The sequence below is a fragment of the Tenrec ecaudatus genome, chromosome 2, assembly GCF_050624435.1.
Source record: "Tenrec ecaudatus isolate mTenEca1 chromosome 2, mTenEca1.hap1, whole genome shotgun sequence".
In the NCBI taxonomy this organism is placed as follows: domain Eukaryota; kingdom Metazoa; phylum Chordata; class Mammalia; order Afrosoricida; family Tenrecidae; genus Tenrec; species Tenrec ecaudatus.
This window is the reverse complement of record NC_134531.1, coordinates 71682631-71704825: the sequence shown is the minus strand read 5'-3', so window position 1 is coordinate 71704825 and position 22195 is coordinate 71682631. Positions and strand designations below refer to the sequence as shown.

General features: G+C 41.6%; 1 protein-coding gene across 1 annotated transcript in view; it reads left to right on the top strand.

The window, feature by feature from the left end:
- The first annotated feature begins 4582 nt into the window (after window positions 1-4582).
- ANKRD31 (ankyrin repeat domain 31) overlaps window positions 4583-22195 on the top strand; it is a 162357-nt gene continuing 144744 nt past the window's right edge. Inside the window, exon 1 of the mRNA XM_075543046.1 lies at window positions 4583-4686. Within this exon, the coding sequence (XP_075399161.1) occupies window positions 4583-4686 (104 nt within the window). The remainder of the gene's footprint in view (window positions 4687-22195) is intronic.

The window sequence follows — 22195 nt, the reverse complement described above, 5'->3', positions numbered from 1 at the left end:
AGCAGACCACTAATCTACCCAGGAGGAGAGTACTGTTTATGTCTCCACAAAAGGGAGTGTTGCCACAGCATGGCACACCAATCCTTGAGGGCAGCATAACCACATGGAACAACTCACGAACAGAGTGGGTTACAGGGCTGTCCCCCAATCAGAGCCAGAAGTATGTGCTACAGAAAACAACGCTAAATCTACAGGTTGGGGAAAGGGGCTGACCTGTCACACCCACATAGAAGGAAACCAAGAAGAAAAAAAAGAGAGTGAAGTTCTAGACCATCCTAGCACACTAAGCCCTAAGGATGACTTCCCTGGATGGAGCTGCTAAGGCACAGAGAGGACTGTAGGGCTGTCAACAACTTGAGACATGATGCTCCTTCGCTGGAGTACACCGTGGTAGAGGACAATACTGGGGACACATGGTGGGGAGTGAATCCAGTCTGAACCCCCCACAGTGCGGTGAACCAAGAAAGGAACATAACAGATCAGCAATGGGAGCAAAACAAAGCCACAAAGACCCTGAGGAGCCCCTAAATAGACCTCAGGCTAGGAGGGGCAGTTCTTGGAATCCCACTGACCAGTGGGGAGATAGTCATAAAGGTCAGCAGACAGACCTGGAGTTATCTATGTTTTTTTTTCATTTTGAGGGCTAATATATATATATATATAGATATAGATATATATAGATATATATAGATATATATATCCTTTTTCCAATCTTTTTATTCAATTTTTGTTTTCTTTTTGTATTGTCTACATTATTATTGATTTGCCTACCTATATAAGATTGGTATGGGAACCAAGCCTGTGGAAAAAGAAATGGAACTTAAGATTCTGGAGGGACTTAGAGGGAGGAGGAGGCAGGGGAAGGGAGCAGTGAGCAAACAATGCCATAGGCAGGGGAACAACTAGGGAATTTAAATCAACAATGAGGAGGACGTAGAGATTCTGGGGATGTTGGAGCAACAATAATCTAGCTGAGAGGAATTATTAAGAGGCAGAAGAAGGGTGAGTGTGATGGTGGGAAAGAAGTAAAAGGAAACAGGAAAGATCTAGGAAGAAAAGCTATGATTATAGGTATCAATATAGGTGTGCACTTATGTATGTATATTAATTCATAAAAATAGAGGTATTGGCATAGGTGCCTATATTTACATGGCAATACATTGAGGAAGTGGATGGACTTTGGGCCTCTGTTCAAGCCCTCCCTCAACACAAGAACACTTTCTTCTAACAACCTGGCATTCTGTGATGCTCAACCTCCCTGAACAATTGCTGAAGACAAGCAAATGTGGTGAAAAAAGCTGATGATGCCTGGTTATCAAAAGTGTAGTGTCTGGGGTCTTAAAGGCTTGAAATGAAACAAGCGGCCATATAGCAGAGATGCAACAAGGCCACACGGATGAAGCACGCCAGCCTGTGTGATCACGAGGTGTTGACGGGATGAGGTAAAAAACATCAGAAGACCCAAAACAAACAAACAAAAAACATATTGTTGAGAAAGAGGAAGGTCAGAGCAGAGACCCCCAAACCCACCTGTAGATAATGGAACATCCCTTTAAAGAAGGGTTGCAAGGAAGGGATGAGTCAACCATAGTGAAATATAGCACCGAGGAAACACACAATATTCCTTGGGTTCCTTGAGGCTTCTTCACCCCCCACTATCATGACCCCAGTCCTGCCTTTCACTGCAGGCTGGGCCAGAGCATGGACACAGGTCCAGATAGAGAGCTCAGGATACAGAAATGAGACTGGATTCACTCCCCACTGTGTGTCCCCAGTATTGTCCTCTATCATGGTCAGATAAACCCCTCAGGAACAGAAATGGGAGTAGCGATACCTGGAGGTTGGGAGAAGGTGGGGAGAGCATAGGCGAAGAAACCTTGGGGGAATGGAGACAGCGGTCAGTGTAAGATATGAAAATAATAATAATTTATAATTTTTCAAGGGATCATGATGGTGGAGGGCGGTAGGAGGGTGAAAAGAAGAGCTGATACTAAGGACTCAAATAGAATGTAAATGTTTAGAAAATAATGATGGCAACATATGGACAAATATGCTTGACATAATTGATATATGGATTGTTATAAGAACTGTATATGCCCCCAATAAAACGATCTTAAAAAGAATTGATGAAACATCAACATTTCATCAAACAGATGGCAAAGGCTCAAGATTACTAGTCAAAATAAGGTCAGGGCCAAATAAAGTCAGTTACCTGGGCAACTGACTAGAAGAGATTCATACTTGTGCCAATACCAAAGAATGGTAATCTTATAGAATGTAGAAATTGAATGCCATCAGCAATGCCACACTCATATAAAATTATGCTGAAGATAATTCACAAACAGTTCTAGAAGTATATTGATAGCGGTACATTTCAGGAATTGCCAGAAATTCAAACTAGACTCAGAAGATGTGGAACAAAGATATTACTGCTAATATCATTTAGATGTTGACTGAAAGAAGAGAAAGACGTTCATCTGTATTGTGTGGATCATAACAAATTATGGATACCATTGTGAAGAATGGAAATTACAGACTATTGAATTGTGTTCATCCAGGATCTGTACATAGACCCAAAGGCAGTGGTTTGAACAGAACAAGATGAGGTTACATGGCTGAAACTCAGGAAAAGTGTGTGTCAGAGTTGTATCCTTTTACCAAGCTTATTCATTCTGTATGCTGAGCAAGTAATTTGAAAAACTAAGAACATGGCATCCAAGATTAGAGGAAGACTCATTAACAACCTGTGATATGCAGAAGGCACAAGCTCGCTTGTTGAAATTGGAAGACTGGAAGCACTTGCTGATGACGATCAAAGACTACCACCTTCAATATGGATTATATACTTCTATATAAAGAAATCCCCCATATTTTTATATTTGAGCCAATAAACACCATCATGATAAATAAAAAGTTTTCATTTTACTTGGATCCACAATAAGCTCATGGAAACTGGTGTCAGGAAACCAAATGATGTATTGGGCAAATATTCTGCACAAGAATTCTTCAAAGTGTTAAAGAGCAAAGATGTCAATTAGAGGACTAATGATGCCTGCTCCAAGCCATGGTATTTAATTGCCACGGATACATGTGAACGTCAGACAATGAATATGGAAGTTCTGAGAATTGTATTTGAATGATGGTGTTGACAAAGGATATTAAAAGTACCATGAACTGCCAGAAGAATGAACAAATCTGCCTCAGAAGAAGTGGAGTCAAATTGCTCCTTAGAAGCAAGGATGGTAAGGTTTCATTTTACTACTTTACATGTGTTAGTTGAGACCAATCCTCAAAAAACGACATGCTTAGTAGAGTGCTGATGAAAAAGTCACTCAAGATGGTTGGACCCAAGGCTTCAACAATGGCCTTAAACCTAACAGCTGTGAGAACGGCACAGGACCCAGCGATGTTTCATTTCATTGTGCATAGGGCCACTAATGATATAGAACTGACAGAACTAATAACTGATAGAACTTATGAGGGTACCTAACAACTGCGAAGTGTCGGGGAAAAGAGATAATAAAACTAATGTAAAACATTGGCTAAGGGAAGCGGTGCTCTCATGTCCTGAACTTCTCATCTGGCCTCTATATTCATATCCCTTTATCTAAAAGCTGCCAATAAACAGACTGTTTCAGGGGACCTTTAGGGAGGGGCATCAAAGCAATTCCACCACTAGTCCGTCTGTCAGTTTGCCATACTGCGGAGGCTTGTGTGTTGCTGTGACGCTGGAAGCTGTCACTGGTATTTCAAACGCAGTTGGTTCATCCAAAGTGAGCAGGCTTCAGGCAAGCTTCCGGACTAGGAACAGACAACGAAGGGATCGGCCCCCTTTGGAGTACCGGGTGGCTGCAAACCTCAGGCGTAGCACTCAAACAGCGCCAGATACACCGAAGGCCGAATGAACGGAAGCCGAACAAGTCAACGGGTTACACGTCAAGAGGCTTGCACCGCAAAGCACATGTCGGGTTGAGAGCAACAAATGGCTGACGCATTCAGAATGTGCGCGTGCTATCTGCCTCATAGGGGTGTCACATGGGCAGGGCTTCAGCTAGCGTCTCAGGCGACGGGCTTCGGGACACCCTCGCTGCCAAGAGCGAAGGGCGGCCTGGGCGCGCGGTCGTTCGGAGTCACAGGTGCCTTCAAGGCGCCAACGGCCGCAGTCTCGATGCTCTCGTGGCTCAGTGACGGTGCGCGGGAACTCTCGGCGAGCTACCACGAAGGCCCGCATCGACCCTCGACCCAGGGAACTGGCGGGCGCCCGCGGGGGACTTCCGGGCGCCCGCGGCAGACTTCCGGGCGGGGCGGCGGGGGCGGGGCCGCTCCGGGCGCGCGTGCGGACGTGCGGCGCGCGCCTGCCCCCTTCCGGCGGCCTCGGAGAACCCGGACCCGGACGGCCTCGCAGCCCTGTCAGCGCGCTCAGCTAGAGCTGCGGGTTTTATTATTTTTGTAATATTAGTTATCGTGCCTTATTACTAACTCACAACCCACCGCAACGTGGTCCTCAGAGCGCCTCCTTCTCCTCCCTTGGGAGGGGGACAGAGGAGTAGGGGGAGAGATTCTGCGTGGGCGGGCAGGGAAGATGGACGAAGGCACCCAGGCCCTAGACTGGGACAGTGACGAGACGGTGATCGAAGGGTCGGTGTCCGAGAGCGACCTGGATGAAGAGGAGCTGCCCTGGAGAAGGTGACCACCAGGAAGGCCTGAACGCTTTCCACCTCGTGGCCCGGGGTTTGGCTGGGGGGTCTCTCTCTGAGGGCGCCCGAGTTCTGAGTAGAAAGTGTTAGGGCGAAGTCGTCCTCAACTTGCGGGCGGGAGGGAAACTGAGCCTGGCGGCTTTGCGTGAGCTAAAAACCAAACCCAACTGCCACCCAGTCGATGTCGACTTGTAGTGAAGCCAGTCAGTCACTTCATAGGGTTCTGAAGCTGTAAATCTGAAGGGGGAGCAGACTGCCTCGTCTTTTTTTCTCCACTCAAGGGCTGGTGAGCTTGAACCACCATCTTTCCGTGAGCTCAATTTATAAGCCACCGCGCCACCAGGCCTCCTGGCCTCACTTTAAGTTTAAGAACTTGTAAATAAGACATACTCCCAACCCCAATGTAGAAAAACTGAGGTTTATAGTGGGTGACTTGGTGGCTTCTTTTATCCCCCCCAAAAAAATCTTTCTAAACTGGGATACAAGAAAAAAAAAAAAGTCTAAAGTACTCAAATGCAATTTTCCCCAAGAACCTGGTAGCTCACTCAGGGCAAGGAGCTATTTAACAGAATTTCTCTGGGGGAAGGCTATGTGGTATGGGGACCCGTGGTGGTTAGGAGCCATCGATTCTGTTCAGGCCCGTTTGGACTCAGTGCACAACAGAAAGAAACACTGCCAGTCCTCAGCGCCAGCCTCACAATTGAATACCAGGTACCTAGCAAACTGGAAATGGATAGTTTTGTCATCAAAATTTGGTAGTTCCTCAAAGCCTTTTCTGAACACGTTTCCTGTGTGAGATGCCAGGTAAAAATGGGCAAGTTGAGAAAGTTGCAGGCCAGCGAAAGGTACACAGAGGTAATTTCAATAGAATGTGGAAAACCTCAGGACTGAGTATGTGCTGGGTGATCTTTTTAGACACCATCAAGTCATTTCCGACCCATGGTGACTGACCCTGTGCACGACAGAACGGAATACTGCTCTGATCTGCATCAGCCTCACAGTTGTTCCTGTGCTTGAGCCTATTGCAGTCATTGTGTCAATCCATCTCATTGAGAGCCTTCCTCTTTTTCGCTGCCCCTCTATGTAGGAACCCAGAGGGATTTATCTCAATATAAATGGTTTACAGAGTTTACACGGAAGAAGTGAATAGAGGCCTGAAGATGGATCAGAGAATAGCCATACGAAGAGAGGCAGTCTAGACCAAGGAAACTAAATGGAGACAGGCACCCCAACACACTGCCAAAGTTGTTTACATCTCTTAGTGACACACTCTAGGGTTTCTCAGACTGTAAGTCTTTACAGGAGTAGACAACCTCATCTTTCTGCCATGGATTGGCTGGTAGCTTTGAACTGCGATTGTTCTGTTAGCTTACTTTCTAGCACCAGCAGATGAAGATATTGCACTGTGACCTGCGTGTTGGAATAACTATAGCAATGAGTTTCATTTGGTTTAATGATACGTTAATTTAGTGTATGGTGTAAATTACAGGTTAAGGTTCATCTTTCTGTCTATGAATACCTGGTTGGGGTGGCACCATTTGTAGGGGAAAAGGCTCTTATTGAATTGTCCTGGAACTTTTGTTGAAATTCAATGGACTATATTTGTGTGGGTTTGTTTCTGGATTCTCTAGTCTATTCAATTGAACTCTATGTATTTGTCTAGTTACTAGTGCAGACATAATTGAAATCCTACAAGTGTTTGGCTTACCAGGACTCCTTTAGGAGATCAAAGGGAGGGAAGTTTTGGTGTGTTTTATTTTTAACCTCATGTATTTTTTTCATGTCCTCTGACATAGAGGGACCATTGAGATGGACGGAATAGGGATTTCTGTCTGCTAAGGGAACATTGGACCTTGAGACCAAGCCTGGTAAAGAGCCTAACCTTGAGATGCTATAGAACAGGGCAGAACTGCCCCTTTGTGTTTCTGAGACTAACTCCTTTTCTGTCCAATAGTTTTATTGATATAAAATTCACATATTATATGCTTCTATAGTTAACTCTTTTAAAAAGAACAATCAGTTCTAGTGTACCCTCTCCCTCCCACATTCATTATTTGCTCCCCATTTCTGCTTAACTCTTCCCCATAATCCCTATAAGATATTACATCAGTTATCATCTCTATACATTGCCCCTTTTGTGCTTCATAAACTGGGAAACAACAATAAAAGACAAAAACGGGGAAAGGAAGAAAGAAAAGACTATTGGCAATATTAAAATAAGCCAGAGAGAAAACTGTTAAGTAACAAGTAAGAATTATTTAAACTTAGAGCAAATTCAGAATTCATCAAGAGGGAGGTCACCTGACCAGGTGTCATATTATACTGTATTTCCATCAAGTTTGTGGTTGTCTCTGTCTGATAGCCAGGGTGTTTATATCTTTTGATTGTGGCCATTGGGGATCTGCTAGAGGCTTGATCTGAATAGACACTCTGCAGATGGATTTGGGGCTCCCACTGCCCTCCATAGCTTTCTACAAATTTTGTGTTCATAGTTTAAGCTCTGATACCTTTCCCTGCATCACAGTTGGATTTTGTTATTTGTCATCTTTGTATCACCCAGGCCTGGAAACCATTATGCTGAGTGAAGTTAGTCAATCATAAAAGGACAAATATTATATGAGCCTACTATAAGGAGAAACATCAATTAAACAAATCATGTGTTTCATGCTTGCATCACTGGGGATTTTTTGGACGCATAATATTCCACTGTGTGTATGTACCAGAGTTTCTTGTCCATTCGTCTGTTGGACATTTGGGCTGCTTCAGTTTCTTGCTATTGTGAACTGTGCTGCAGTAAACATGGGGCAGCACACATCCACTCCTATTGTGTCTCATTTCTTTGGGGTTTATTACTGACGCTTAAGGAATGTACATTATCAGTTGTTTTAGGTATTGCCATATCGTTTTCCATAAAGGTGGTATGCATTTATAACTCGACCAACAGTGGATGTGAGTTCCATTCGTTCTGCAACCTCTCCAGCACTTGTTATTTTCTGTTTGCTTGTTTGTTTTCAATTGGGGTATAAGGTGGCATCTTATTGTGGTTTTAATATGTATCTGCTGGATGGCTAATGATCATGAACAGTTTGTTAGCCATTTGTATGTCATGTGTTTGTTAGCCATTTGTATGTCATTTTGGTGAACTCTCTGTTCATGTGAGACTATGATTCTTTACGGAAGTATAAAGCCTCCCCTTTTGCCCAAGGAGTGGCTGGTGGTTTTGAACTATTGACCTTGGGGTTAGAACTCAATGCGTAACCACTACACCAACTGAGCTCCTGGAGGTGTATTTACCATCCCCCCCCCCAAAAAAAAAGGTTTTTTTTTTCAAAACTATGTATTTAAATATTTTTTAAAAACAACCTTATAACCTTCAAAGTACTCTCCATTACATTTAATACATTTGTCAAATCTACGATTCCATTCTTGGAAACATTTTTGAAACTCACTGTTTTGATGGCTGACAGCACCTTCCTCGTTTTTTCCTTCACCTCTTCTAAGTCATCAAATTGTTATCCTTTCATGTCCCTCTTCACTCACAAAAACACAAAGAAGTTGCACGGAGCCAGGTCAGGTGTGAGGGGCAAGAAAAGCATGCTGTGTTTTGCCCAAAAATGGAGCACTGAGATGGCTGCATGAGCAGGTGCATTGTTGTGGTGGCAAAACCAGTCCCCCATCTGACACAAATCAGGCCTTTTTTGTCACACATTGTTATGCTATATTTTTAGAACCTCTAAATAGAAAGTTTGATGAACAGGCTGACTTGGGGGAATGAACTCCAAATGCACCACCACAATTTGGCATTTTTGTCTATTTGGGAAGTTGACGGATGGCTAGAACAAGGTTTGTCATCAATCAACATTTCACCTTTTTTGAAATGAGAAAAACTACTCATACACTAGAGTTTTTGCTATAGCACTGTCTTTGTAAGCTGTGTTCAACATCACAACAGTTTCTGCATCATTTTTTCCTAGCAGGAAACAAAATTTCACTGTTCTCTTAAGTCAGCCATCACACACACACACACACACACACACACACACACATTTGAGAGCAAACTGCTTTCACTAAAAAATTCACTGTGACCAGAGAGAACCTTCGCAGGAAACACCACAGGGTGAACTAACTCGGAGTGAGTTGCTCAGTGCTCCTTGATGTTCACCTAGCATTAATAATGTATATTGCAAAACCTATGCCCCACCCAGCACAATCGCATTTTTGGGGGGTGGGGAGAGGTACCCCCTCGTATGCTTAAATAAACCTTTGTTGTGTGTGTGTGTGTGTCCGTCCTTTGTTGACTTGAGAAACCACTTGGAAGGGACTTGCTAATGCCTCTGAGGAAGACCATCTTGGTACTCACAGGGCAGAACATCACACCATTTCCCCCAGTCTTCTAGCTAGATATAGAAACTTTCTTCAAGAATATTTTTGCTGTTTATGTTCACTGAAAAATTCCAGGAATTAGTTTGCCCGTGGAACAAAGCCCAAAAGGAGCCCTGGTGGTTTAGTAGTTATCCATTCGGCTGCTAACCACAAGGTCAGCAGTTCAAAACCATCAGACGTTCCTTGGGGAAAAGATGAGACTTTCTACTACCTAGAAGAGTTGCAGTCTCAGAAACTCACAGCGGTAGTTCTACCCTGCCATTATAGAGTCATTAGGAGTTTGGGACAAAACCAGGGAGCCCTAGTGATGTAGTGGTTTATACACTGACTTGCTAACTAGAAGGTCAACAGTTCCACCCACTGGGGAAAAGATGAGGCATTCTACTACCATAACGAATTACAGTCTTGGAAACCTACAGGGGCAGTTCTACTCTGTGTGTGGGGGGTGGGGGGGTATGTCAGTTTGTAACAAAACTGAGAGACAAAAAAGGATTAAGGCAGTGGTTCTCAACCTTCCTAATGCCAAGACCCTTTAATACAGTTCCTCATGTTGTGGTGACTCCTCAACCATACAATGATTTTCGTTGCTCCTTCATAGCTGTAATTTTGCTCCTGTTATGAACCAGTCGTGTGAACCCCAAAGGGGCTGCGACCCTCAGGTTGAGAACCGCTGGATTAAAGTAAGGTTTGGGATAGGTGCCAGTGAAACTCACCTTTGTTGATTTTTATTTAGATCTTGACTTCAGGCAAAAAAACAGTGAAACTCACCCATGTTGTTTGGTTTTTATTTTGATTTTAACTTCAGTCTCTGGTCCAAGATGATTTACTTTTCAGAAGTCTCAGATTACCATTTGTATTCTCTATTGTTTTTACTTGTAATGAGTAGAGAAAGAGGTTTGGCAACGGATAGCTACGTCTCTCTTGAGTTGCCAGTCATTTTTTTTCTTCTGATTCTTTTTAAAACACTCTTTTGCAATGCCATGGAAATGCCATACTGTTATACCTCATAGCCAAAATTTCAAAATTAGCTTTTTTGATTTTTAATGGCATGACAATTCAGAGCCTAAGCACGACTGGGACTGAATGTTAGTGGGTTTTTTGGGTTGATTTTCTTCTTCATTTTCTCTGCTTAACTACATGCAAATTAAGGCTGTTTATCATGCACAGGTTTCAGCTATGGAATGAGAAGCACATCCTGGGTAAAGCTCTCTAGCAGGCCAATCATTATTCTGTTTTGTATAGCTAAGTAGTTAAAAAAAATCATAATCAGAAAATCAGTATTATCTTCAGTTCATTTGCTGACTAACATGAATAAGTACTTTTTTGTAGTACTCAATTTTTCCTTTTAGGAAACAGTAAAAAAAAGTTGACAGAAAACTATGTATAATGAAATTTATCAGAGGTATTTACAATTTAAAAAATTTAAAAGTTAGCTATGTTAGAACTTTGATACTTAAATTAACTAAGGATTATATTATGTGCATTATTATCAATATTTAATGGTTTGGGGAAGAATTTTTATGACATTAGAAATGTATAGACATAGACATGTATAGACATAATGTTAGATGGAAATGCAGCTTCAAAAACTTTAAAAATTTACAAAATTTTGGTGAAAAGAATAGTTTTCCTTGCACACACACACACACTACAGTGATTAGGGTTTCTCTTATATGTGGCCTTTCTGGTTTCTACTCATAGTGACTCTACGTACATACAAAAGAATACCACCCTTGTTTCTAAGGAGCATTCTGGCTATACTTCTTCCAAGACAGATTTGTTTGTTCACATGCATATGAGGTGATTGAAAAATACCAAGGCTTTGGTCAGGTACTCCTTAATCTTCAAAGTGACATCTTTGCTTTTAATATTTCTTAAGTCTATTGCAGCAGATTTGCTCAATGCAATTGGGCAATGCTTGGTTAAAAACATAGAAAAGAAATAAAAGGCAAAATCGATGTTAGAAGATACCCTGAAACTTTTTTTTAAATGTGAGAAGCTAAAGCATCTCAAGGAATGATGAAGTAAAAGAGCTGAAAAGAACATTTGAAGGACAGCTCAAGAAGACAAAACTAAAATATTATAATGAATTATACAAAGACTTGGAATTAGAAAACCATAAAGGAAGAACAGATCGGAATTTCTAAAGCTGAAAGAACTGAAGAAAAAACTCAAGCCTCCCATGGCATTCTGAAGAATTGTATAGGCAAACACTGAATGATGCAGGAAGCGTCAAAAGAAGAGGGGAGGAATGTACAGTCACTGTGCCAAAAACAATTGGTTGATGTTCATCCATTTCAGTAGGTAGTACATAATTAAAAACCAATGGTATTGAAGGAAGAAATCCAAACTGCACTGAAGGCAGTGCAAGATTCCAGGAATTGACAGAATGCCAATTAAAATATCTCATATTTGTGCCCTTTCCAAAGAAAGATGACCAAACAGAATGAGGACCATATGAAACATACCATTCATATTATATACAAGTACAATTTTGCTGAAGAAAGTTTAAAAATGGCAGCAGTACATTGACAGAGAACCACTAGAAATTCAAGCCAGATTCAGAAGAGCACATGGAACAAGGGATATCGTTGGTGGAGCCATATGGATCTTTGCTGAAAGTGGAGGATACCAGAAAGATATTTACTTGTATTTTATTGACTGTGCAAAGGCATTCAACTCTGTGGGCCATACAAACTATGTATAATAATTCAAAGAATGATAATTATAGAACATCTAATTGTACTCATGGAACCTGTACATAAACCAAGAGGCAGCCATTTAAACAGAACAAAGGACTACTGCATGGTTTAAAATCAGGAAAGGGTTGGATTAGGGTTGTATCCTTTTACCATACTTATTCAGTCTGTATGCTGAACAGATAAAATGAGTACCTGGACTAAAGAAATTTTTGGCATTGGGATTGGAGGAGGACTAATTAACAACTTATAATATGCAGGTCGTATAACCTTGCTTGCTAAAAGGGAGGAGGACTTGAAGCACTTACAGATGAAGATCAAAGACTTTAGAATAGATTACACCTCAAGGTAAAGAAAAAAAATTCTCATAACTAGACCAATAAACAATATCATGATAAATGAAGAAAAGATTGAAGTTGTCAAGGATTTTGTTTTAGTTGGATCCATAATCTATACTCCTGGAAGCAGCAATTAAGAAATCAAATGATATATGTATTACATTGAACAGATCTGCTGCATAAGATCTTTATAAAATGTTAAAGAACGAAGATGTTACTTTGTTCTTTAACACGTTAAAGTGCCCCTGACTCAAACCATGAGATTTCCTTTTTCTAAAAAACTTTTATTGGCATTTCATGTATATATCATACAATTCAGTAGTTCAGTTAAATCCAAAAGACTTGTATGATTATTGCCACAATCATTTTTTAAATTTTAAATTATTATTATTTACTTATTTCAAAACCATTTTATTGGGAGCTAATACAGACTGCTATCACAGTTTCCAAACATTCCTTTCCTTCTTGAACTCATTGATATCAGCTCCCTCCCCACCCCATCCCCCGCTTAATCCACATTAGAATATTTTCTTCTTCAGTGTACTCATTGTTATTAGTGTAATTATTTTGTTTAATTGTAGCAAAAAATATACACAACAAAACATTCTCCAACTACTACATGTATAATTCAGTGCTATTGATTATTCTTCATGTTGATAGCCCTCATCGATCTCCTTTTCCAAATTATTCCACCACCATCAACATAAACTAAATGTCCCTTAAGCAAAAACTCTTTCTTCTTTACCCATGGAAACCATTGGTCAACTTTGGTTTCTTCTTCTTTTATAATTTTCTTGATATAAAATTTACATATCATACACATCTATACTTAAGTCACTTTTAAAAAGAGTTGTATACACATCATCACAATCAGTTCTAGTGCTTCCTCCCCACTCCTGCATTCATTGATTGCTCTCCAATTCCCATCCCCATCAAACTGTGCCCCTACACATATCCCCCATAAGCTATTACATCAGTTATTAGAGTCTTTCAGGATGTCAGGGTAGGGTTGAAGTTAAAGCTAGGGGAATAATTTGGATATCTGGTAGGGCTGAGAGTGTCCTGTATTCTTGTGATTTAAGTTAATTATCTTAAACCAGTGGTTCTCAATTTTCCTAATGCCGTGACCCATTATAATACAGTTTCTCATGTTACGGTGACCCCAACCATAAAATTATATTCGTTGCTACTTCATAACTGTAGTTTTGCTACTGTTATAAATCGGGCGACCTCTGTGGGAGGGTAGTTTGACTCCCAAAAGGGGTTGGGACCCCAGGTTGAGAACCACTGTCTTAAAGGAATTGGCCTTTAGTGGATCAGGAAGGAGGATACAGGATTCTTTTTCTTTTCAGATGATGACAGTGACCAAATGGGGAGGGGTCTAAAACTACCACCGACCTGTGTGGTCTAGTGGGGAGGGGTGAAGCAATGGCTGCTGAGGGCAGGTTACTTATCTAAGTGGCTTTGGGTACTTATCAGGGGTTGGTATTGTGGGATAGCTGATGGACTGCTTAGTCTATGCAATACCTCAGCCAGGAGCACCCTCAGGGTCCTGGGCTTATAATTTGTTTCATGCACAAACTCCTTACCTTTGCTGTGTAAATCCCATGGTGCAGTTTCACCGTATACCTGGGTAGACACCCTGCCAGGAGCACCACCCACTGAAGGATATGTCCAGTTTGTAGACTGCCTGGAGGCCAGATGGTGTGCTTTAAAACTAGGGATTGACTAATCTCTCTGGTCTGGGAACTCAGCCCCCATCCCCCTGTTTGTTAGCACTCTATGTATGTATATCTGTACGCTAATACATTGCTAATGGGCCAAGTGAGGGTTATCTGCAAAACAATGGGGGAAAATGCTCCCCAGTGACCATGCTTTTAGGTGCTGCAAGCTGGGCCTTACAGAGCTGTCTCCCTGGGATGGGGTTTTTTTTTTTTTTTTGGTAGAGTAGGGTTGGTGCTCCCTCCAGCTTGTGTGGAGCTTTAGCTTGTTCACTACTTACAGCTGCTACAGGCTGCTCTATAGAGCCATTCTCACACTGCTTGGTATCCCTGCTATGGGGAGGTAGGGCTGGGAGGGGACCAGAACAGAGCTTCCTTGGGTTTGGACGAGAAGCAAGTCCATTTAGTTAGGTTTCTGTCATGGTTTACCTTGGTTCTTCTCAACAATGAAAAAATTTGAGTGGAGGAAGAACTTTGGTAAATCCAAGTTACTTTTATGAGGGTAAATTAAAGAGACATCAAACAAGATAAAATATCCCAGGGCTCATCTTCTCGATTGCTTCATGAATTAAGTCTGAGCAGAGAGAGAGAAAGCTTAATGTAGTCTCACGAGCTAATATAGCCTTGGGTTTGGAGGCCATGGTAAACATGTAACAGGTAAATATGGAACAGGAAGTGGTTGTACTAGAGCAGTGGTTCCCAACCTTCCTAATTTCGTGACCCTTTAATACAGTTCCTCATGTGGTGACCCCCAACCATCAGAAATATGTGTTTTCCAGTGGTCTTAGGCGACCCCTGTGAAAGGGTCATTTGACCCCCAAAGGCGTTGTGTCCCACAGACATGTATACACAACAGGAAGGGGATAGGCTAGGCCTACATCATAGGAAGGGGAGACACTAAAGACATACTGTGACAGGAAGTTATATACGTAATAGGAGGGGCATGCTCTAGAGTCAAGATGGCAGCCTAACCTTGATTGGTTGTCTCTGAGCTGGCTTTGCCTTAGGTATCTGAACGCTTCTTTAGGGGAGTGAACCCTACTTAGGTTGGGACAGACAATAGGGTCTGATTGCTTTTGATGGCAGATAACCTTCAAGCAGATAGCCTTCAAGCAATTGACCTTCAAGAGTATAATGAGTGACCATGTGTTTGCCTACAGCACCTTAAATTTGGCATTATTATGGGGGACATGCTGGGGAATAGTTTTACTTAGGAGAATGTGAGTGAGACGCATCTCTCTTTTTTTTTTTAACATTTTATTAGGGGCTCATACAACTCTTATCACAATCCATACATATACATACATCAATTGTATACAGCACATCCCTATATTATTTGCCCTAATCATTTTCAAGTCATTTGCTCTCCACTAAGCCCTTTGCATCAGGTCCTCTTTTTTTTGTTCCCCTCCCTCCCTGCTCCCCCTCCCTCATGAGCCCTTGATAATTTATAGATTGTTATTTTGTTATATCTTGCCCTATCCGGAGTCTCCCTTCCCCACCCCCTTCTCTGCCGTCATCTCCCAGGGAGGAGGTCACATGTGGACCCTTGTAATCGGTTCCCCCTTTCCAACCCACTCACCCTCCACTCTGCCAGCATCGCCCCTCACACCCCTGGTCCTGAAGGTATCGTCCACCCTGGATTCCCTGGCCTCTAGCTCCCATATGCACCAGTGTACAACCTCTGCCCTATCCAGTCCTGCAAGGTAGAATTCGGATCATGGTAGTTGGGGAAAGGAAGCATCCAGGATCTGGGGGAAATCTGTCTTCATCGGTACTACATCGCACCCTGACTGACCCATCTCCTCTCCTAAACCCCTTTATGAGGGGATCTCCAGTGGCTGGCAAATGGGCCTTGGGTCTCCACTCTGCACTTCCCCCTTCATTCACTCTGATATATATATACATATGTGTGTGTGTGTATGTATATATATATATATATATATATATATATATATATATATATATATATACACTTTTTTTTAGTTTTCATGATGCCTTATACCTGGTCCCTTTGGCACCTCGTGATTGCACAGGCTGGTGTGCGTCTTCCATGTGGTCTTTATTGCTTCTGCCACTTGTTCATCTTCAAGCCTTTAAGACCCCAGACACTATCTCTTTTGATAGCCGGGCACCATCAGCTTTCTTCACCACATTTTCTTATTCACCCGCTTTGGCTTCAGCAGTTGTGTTGGGAGGGTGAGCATCGTAGAGTGCCAATTTAATAAAAGAAAGTATTCATGCATTGAGGGAGTGCTTGAGTAGAGGCCCAAGGTCCTTCCGCCACCTTAATACTAAACCTATAAATATAGACACATAGATCTATTTCCCCAACCTTATATATATATTTGCATGTACATGTCTTTGTCTAGACCTCCATAAATGCCCCTTGACTCCTAGCTTTTTCCTCCATCTCCCTTGACTTTCCTCCTGCCCTACTACCATACTCCGTCCCCACCTGGGCTACAGCTATACCTCTTCTCTGCGCAACCTTACCCTTGATCATTCCCCACCAGGCCTGCCACTCCCCCCTCACTACCATTTTGGGTCCCATGTTGTTCCCTTGTCCCTGTGTTTGTTAACACCACTTCCTTGCCCCCCTACCTCCCCCCACCCCAAGTCCCCCCGGAACTGTCGGTCCCATTGTTTTTCCTCCAGATAGTTCATCCAGCCTGTCCTATTCAGACAGACCTGTGGAGACACATGCACGAAAACAAGACAGAGGAAAACAAAGCAACAGTATACAACCAGACAACAAAACAAACCACTGACAAAGAACAAAACAAAACACTTCACGAAAGAAAAGCTTGTAGTTAGTTCAAGGATCATTTGTTGGCCCTTAGGAGTGTTTTCCAGTCCAATCTGTTGGGGCACCACGCCCTAGCCCCAAAGTCCACTTCAGCATTCCCTTGCTGTTCCACTGCACTCCCCCAGTGCTTTGCCTCAGTGTGGTGGGATCAGGTCAGCTGCAGTTCCCACACTGTGTCCCCGGTGCTGTCCCCTGTATCACCCTTAGTCACTGAGGGGCATCATGTCTCATAGTGGGGCCAGCCATGTTGTCCTCTCTGTGGCCTGGCTGCTCTACTCAGGAACATCATCCTCACAGCCTGGTGGGCCAGGCTGTGCTCCACTCACTCCTCCTCCCCCTTCATCTGCTCCCGTGTGCTCTGATCAGATATGTCCCTCTCCCGGAGCTGCAGAGTCAATGTCGTCCTTTGGAACACATTCTTCTCGGGGGAGGGGCGCATCTCTTTTTTTCAGACCCTCTCTAATCATTATGTCTTTCTCCTGGGACTGGTCCTGCCAGATAACATGTGAAAGGAAGTTTTGCCATGTTTGCTCTTAGGAACATTCTGGTTGTACTTCTTGCAAGACAGATTTGTTTATTCTCCCGGCAGTCCGTGGTCCCGACAGCATTCTTGACAGGCACCATCATTCTAATAGGTCAGTTCTTCTGCAGTCTTCCTATGCATTGTCTAGCTTTCACATGCATATAGGTGATTGAAAACTACTATGGCTTGGGACAGGTGCACATTGGTCTTCAAAGTGACATCATTGCTCTTCAACACTTTTTAGAGTTCTTTTGCAGCAGATTTGCCTAATGCCATAGGCTGCTTGATATCTTAACGGCTGCTTCCATGAGAACTGACAATGGATCCAAGTAAAATGAAATCCTTAACAACTTCACTCTTTCCATTTATTGATTGATATTCTCAAAGTGCTCTTTGAAATTACTTGTTCAACTCTTTTAGTTCATCCTTTCTTCACTTTGCTTTAGCTACTCTACATTTTAGAGTTACTTCTGATATCTACTTGAGTCTTTTTTGTTTTGTTTTTAAGTGACTCTGCTTTCTTCATGTATGATCTTTTGAATTTTATCCCAAATTATTCAAGTCTTTAATCATTAGTGTTCAATGTGTCAAATCTGTTCTTGTGATTAAGCACTTGCCGATGAAGATCAAGGATTGCAGCCTTCAGTTTGGATTACAACTCAATGTAAGGAAAACTAAAATCATCACAACTAGACCAAATAGGTGACAACATGGTAAATGGAGAAAAGATGGAAGTTGTGAAGGATTTTGTTTTTCTTGCATTCACAATCAATGCTTATGGAAGCAGCAGTCAGGAGATCAAAAGATATATTTCCGGGGCCAAACTGCTGCACAAAACCTCTTTAAAGTGTTAAAAGCAAGGATGTTACTTTGAGGACTAAAGTGTGCCTGCGCCAACCCATGGTATTTTCAATTGCCTGCTATGCAAGTGAAAGCTCAACATTGAATAAGGAATACTAAAGAATTGATGCAGTTGAATTATAGTGCTGGCAAAGAATTAAAAAAAATACTATGGACTTCCAAAAGAACAAATAAATCTGTTTTGGCAAAAATTCAACCAGAATGATCTTTAAAAGCAAGGATGGCGAGATTTCTCATCTACTTTGGGCAAGTTGTCAAGAGAGACCAGTCCCTGGAGAAGGACCTCCTGCTTGGTGAAAAGAGAAGCAGGGAAAAAGAGGAAGGCCCTCAACTAGGTGGATTGACAAACTGGTTACAATAATGAGCTCAAACATAACAACTGTGCGGGTGGTAAAGGACTAGGCAGCACTTTGTTCTGTTGTACACAGCATTGCAATGAGTCAAAATTGACTCGATGGCACCTAACGATATCACGGAGCCCCTGTAGGGCAGAATAGAACTGCCTGCCTCTGTGGATATCTGAAGCTGTGAATCTTTTTTGTTTTAATCTATTTAATTATAAATTTATTTAGCTATAAATTTATTAAGTATGAAATACATTTATAAATTTAAAATGAAATTTAAAATCTATTTGGTTCTTTTTTCCCATGCAAACCTATCTTATTTTTTGGTTTGTTTTACTAAATCATTTTACTGGTGCTCCTACAGCTCTTATCTCAATCCCTACACGAGTCTATTGTGCCAAGCACATTTGTACATATGTTGTCATCATCATTTTCAAAATATTTTCTTTCCACTAAACCTTTGTTATCCACTCTTTTTTCCCTACCTCTCCCACCCGCCCTCCCTCTTGAACCCCTGATAATTTGGGGTTGTTTTTATTTTCATGTCTTACACTGATGGATATCTCCCTTCACTCACTTTTCTGTTGTTCGTCCCCTGGAAGGGGGTTATATGTCTATCATTGTGCTTGGTTCCCCCTTCCTCCCTGACCTTACCCTAACCCTCCTGGTATTGCTACTCTCCTTATTGGACCTGAGGGGTTTATCTGTCCTGGATTGCAATCTCGTATCTGTACCAGTGTATATGCTCTAGTCTAGCCAGATTTGTAAGGTAGAATTAAAGTCATGATAGTGGGGAGAAGGAAGCATTAAAGAACTAGAGGAAAGTTGTATGTTTCATTAGTGGTATACTGCACCCTGACTAGCTCGTCTCTTCCTTGTGATCCTTCTATAAAGGCATGTCCTATTGTCTACAGATGGGCTTTGGGACTCCACTCCACCCTCCCCTTCATTTACATGGATAAGACTTTTTGTTCTGGCTCTTTGATGCCTGATATATGATCCCATGGACACCTCATGATCACACAGGGTGCTGTGCTTCTTCCCTAGGGGCTTTGTTGCTTCTCAGCTAGATGGCCACTTGTTTATCTTCAAGCCTTTAAGACCCCAGATGTGGTATCTTTTGATAGTCAGACACCATCAGCTTTCTTCACTACATTTGCTTATGTACCCATTTTGTCTTCAGCCATCCTTTCAGGAAGGTAAGCATCACAGAATGCTGGGTTATTAGAACAAAGTGTTCTTGCATTGAGGGAGTACTTGAGTAGAGGCCCAATATCTATCTGTCTGCTCCCTTGATACTTAACATAAATATATGTACAAAAATCTATTTCCCTATAGTTATATATAAATATATGTATATATATGTATATATATACAAGCCTGTATTTAGACCTTTATAAATGTCTTTTGTTTCTTAGTTCTTTCTGTATTTCTTTTTTCCATTCCTCTTGTCCCGCTATCATCTTTGGCCTTCATTCGGGTTTTGGTAATTACTCTCAGCTACTTTTCCCTTGATTGAGACCCAGCAGGCATCCTATAACCTCCTCACCATTTACTTTAGATCACTTGTTGTTCCCTTGTCTTTGGGTTTGTTGGCACCATTCCCTTTCCTTTCCCCTGACTCCCCCTCTCCCATGTTCCTCTGTTGTTTTCTCCTCTGGATTGTTTATTCCACCAATCTTATTTAGATAGACATGCAGAGACAATAATAAGCACAGAAACAAGACAAAGCAAAGCAAACAACAAAAAAAGAAAAGCCTATCAATAGTTAGTTCCTGGTCTGTTTGTTAGCCTTTATGAGTGTTTTCTCATCGAGTTTGATGGGGTGCCATCAATGTTTTCCATTGTTTTCTGGTCAAGTCTGATGGAGGCTATGAATCTTTATGAGAACAGAAAATTTTTATTTTCTCCCTTGAACTGCTGACTCTATAGCTAGCAGCCCAATGCTTTTTACCTTGAACTTACAAGACAACAGTTGAAGGTCTATCCCACAGTTAGCTCCTGGCCTTTGTTTTGGCTCATGATAATAGAACTCCCATCATCCTTTCCCATGAATGTAGTTAGTTTGGTTCCCATGTATTCCACCTGGCAATTCTATCCAGGTGTATAATCATCATTTTTGTTGAAAAAAGTAATTTGTGATGAAGGAGTTGTTGGTCTTACAAAATTCTATCATGCAATCCCAGCTTCATTTCTATCACCAAAACCGTATTTTCTAACTACTGATTATTCCTCGTTGTTTCCAATTTTTGCATTCCAGTTGCCAGTAATCTCACTATATCTTGATTACATGTTTAATCAATTTCAGAATGAAGAAACTGGTGATATTCTTTAATTTCTACATCAATGTAGTGTTTGGTGTGCATATCTGAATAATAGTTGTCTTAACTGGACTTCCTTGTAGTTGTAGAGATTCCTGTCACAGACAGTATCATACGTCAAGCTAGATCTTAAAATGTTTCTGATGACAGATATATGCCATTTCTCTTAAATTTGTCATTCTGGTATATGAAAGCATTGTCCATCTGAAAATAACTCATATCAGCTCACTACTGCATAGGGATATTTATTTTTATGCATTGCATTCTACATTCTGATGAATGTTTGGAGGTTTTCTTTTCATTTTGAGTTGTGCCCTGTCAGCAAACGAAGGCCCTTAAAGTTTCCTTCTTTCATGTCATTTAAGGTCAGCTCTACTTTGATGAGGCAGCTCTTCCCTAGTCATATTCTGCATGCCTTTCAACCTGAGAAGCCTTTTCCTGGCATTATATCTGGCAGTGTTCCATTGTTATTAATAAGGTTTTCAGTGGCTAATCCATCAGAAGTGAACAGTCTATTCATGCTCTGTAGACTTTTCTTAGTCTGGAAGCACCACTGAACTTGTTCACCTTGGATGATCCTTTTTTTTTTTTCTAAACCCTGGTGCCTTATCTTCCATCATTACATCAACAGGCAAGCCACTGCAGTATGACAAACTTGGTTGGACATATTCCATACAAAGTAAAACAACAAAATAAACACAAAACTTGATTAACAAGTCATATGAGCATATCTTATGTGGTATTTATATAACTTGTTAACTTGAGGATATTAAGGTAAAAGTGGGTGGAGTGTAGCCTGTCAATCAAGTTGCATCTGGATGGGTCTCATTTGGAGGCTTGAGGTCGATAAATAGCTTACTGGAGGCCAGGCCACACTCTCTTTGCTTCACGTTCCTGTTGAGCAGCCACATGAAGCTATGCTTATGGCAGCTGGAGCCTTGGAGCTGGAGGAGCCACATGGAGAGTCACTCCAGTGCTGAGATGCTTCTACAGGACTTTTCACCCACTAGCCCGTGATCTTCCTGCTTTCAGCTTCATTGCATGTGCTACATGAGTTGCTAGAAGAATATATAGTAGATAATCTACTGTGGGAAAAAAAAGAATATATAGTATTGGACATATGGGCTAATATCAGACTTAAGGGCTAATATTGAACTTATGGACTTGATCTGGATTGGGCTGGGATGTTTTCTTAATATGTACTTTCTTGGATATAAAACTCTTAAGCACATAAGAATGTCTCTGGATGTGTTTCTTCTAGTCAGTCCAGACTAACACACCTTAGTACAGTACTGTTGCAGTCTTGGACTTTCAAAAGTTTGTTTTGTTTTTAAAATAGAAAATATGATAATTAAGCTTGCCTAGTAGCATGCTATGAATCTCTGACAATTTAATGGCAGTTTAGGAGGCTAGAAGTCCAAATCCAGAGCATGGCTCTCAGGGAATAGTTTGTCTCTGTTGTCACTGGGGAAAGGCCCTTGTCCCCTTGCAGCATCTGT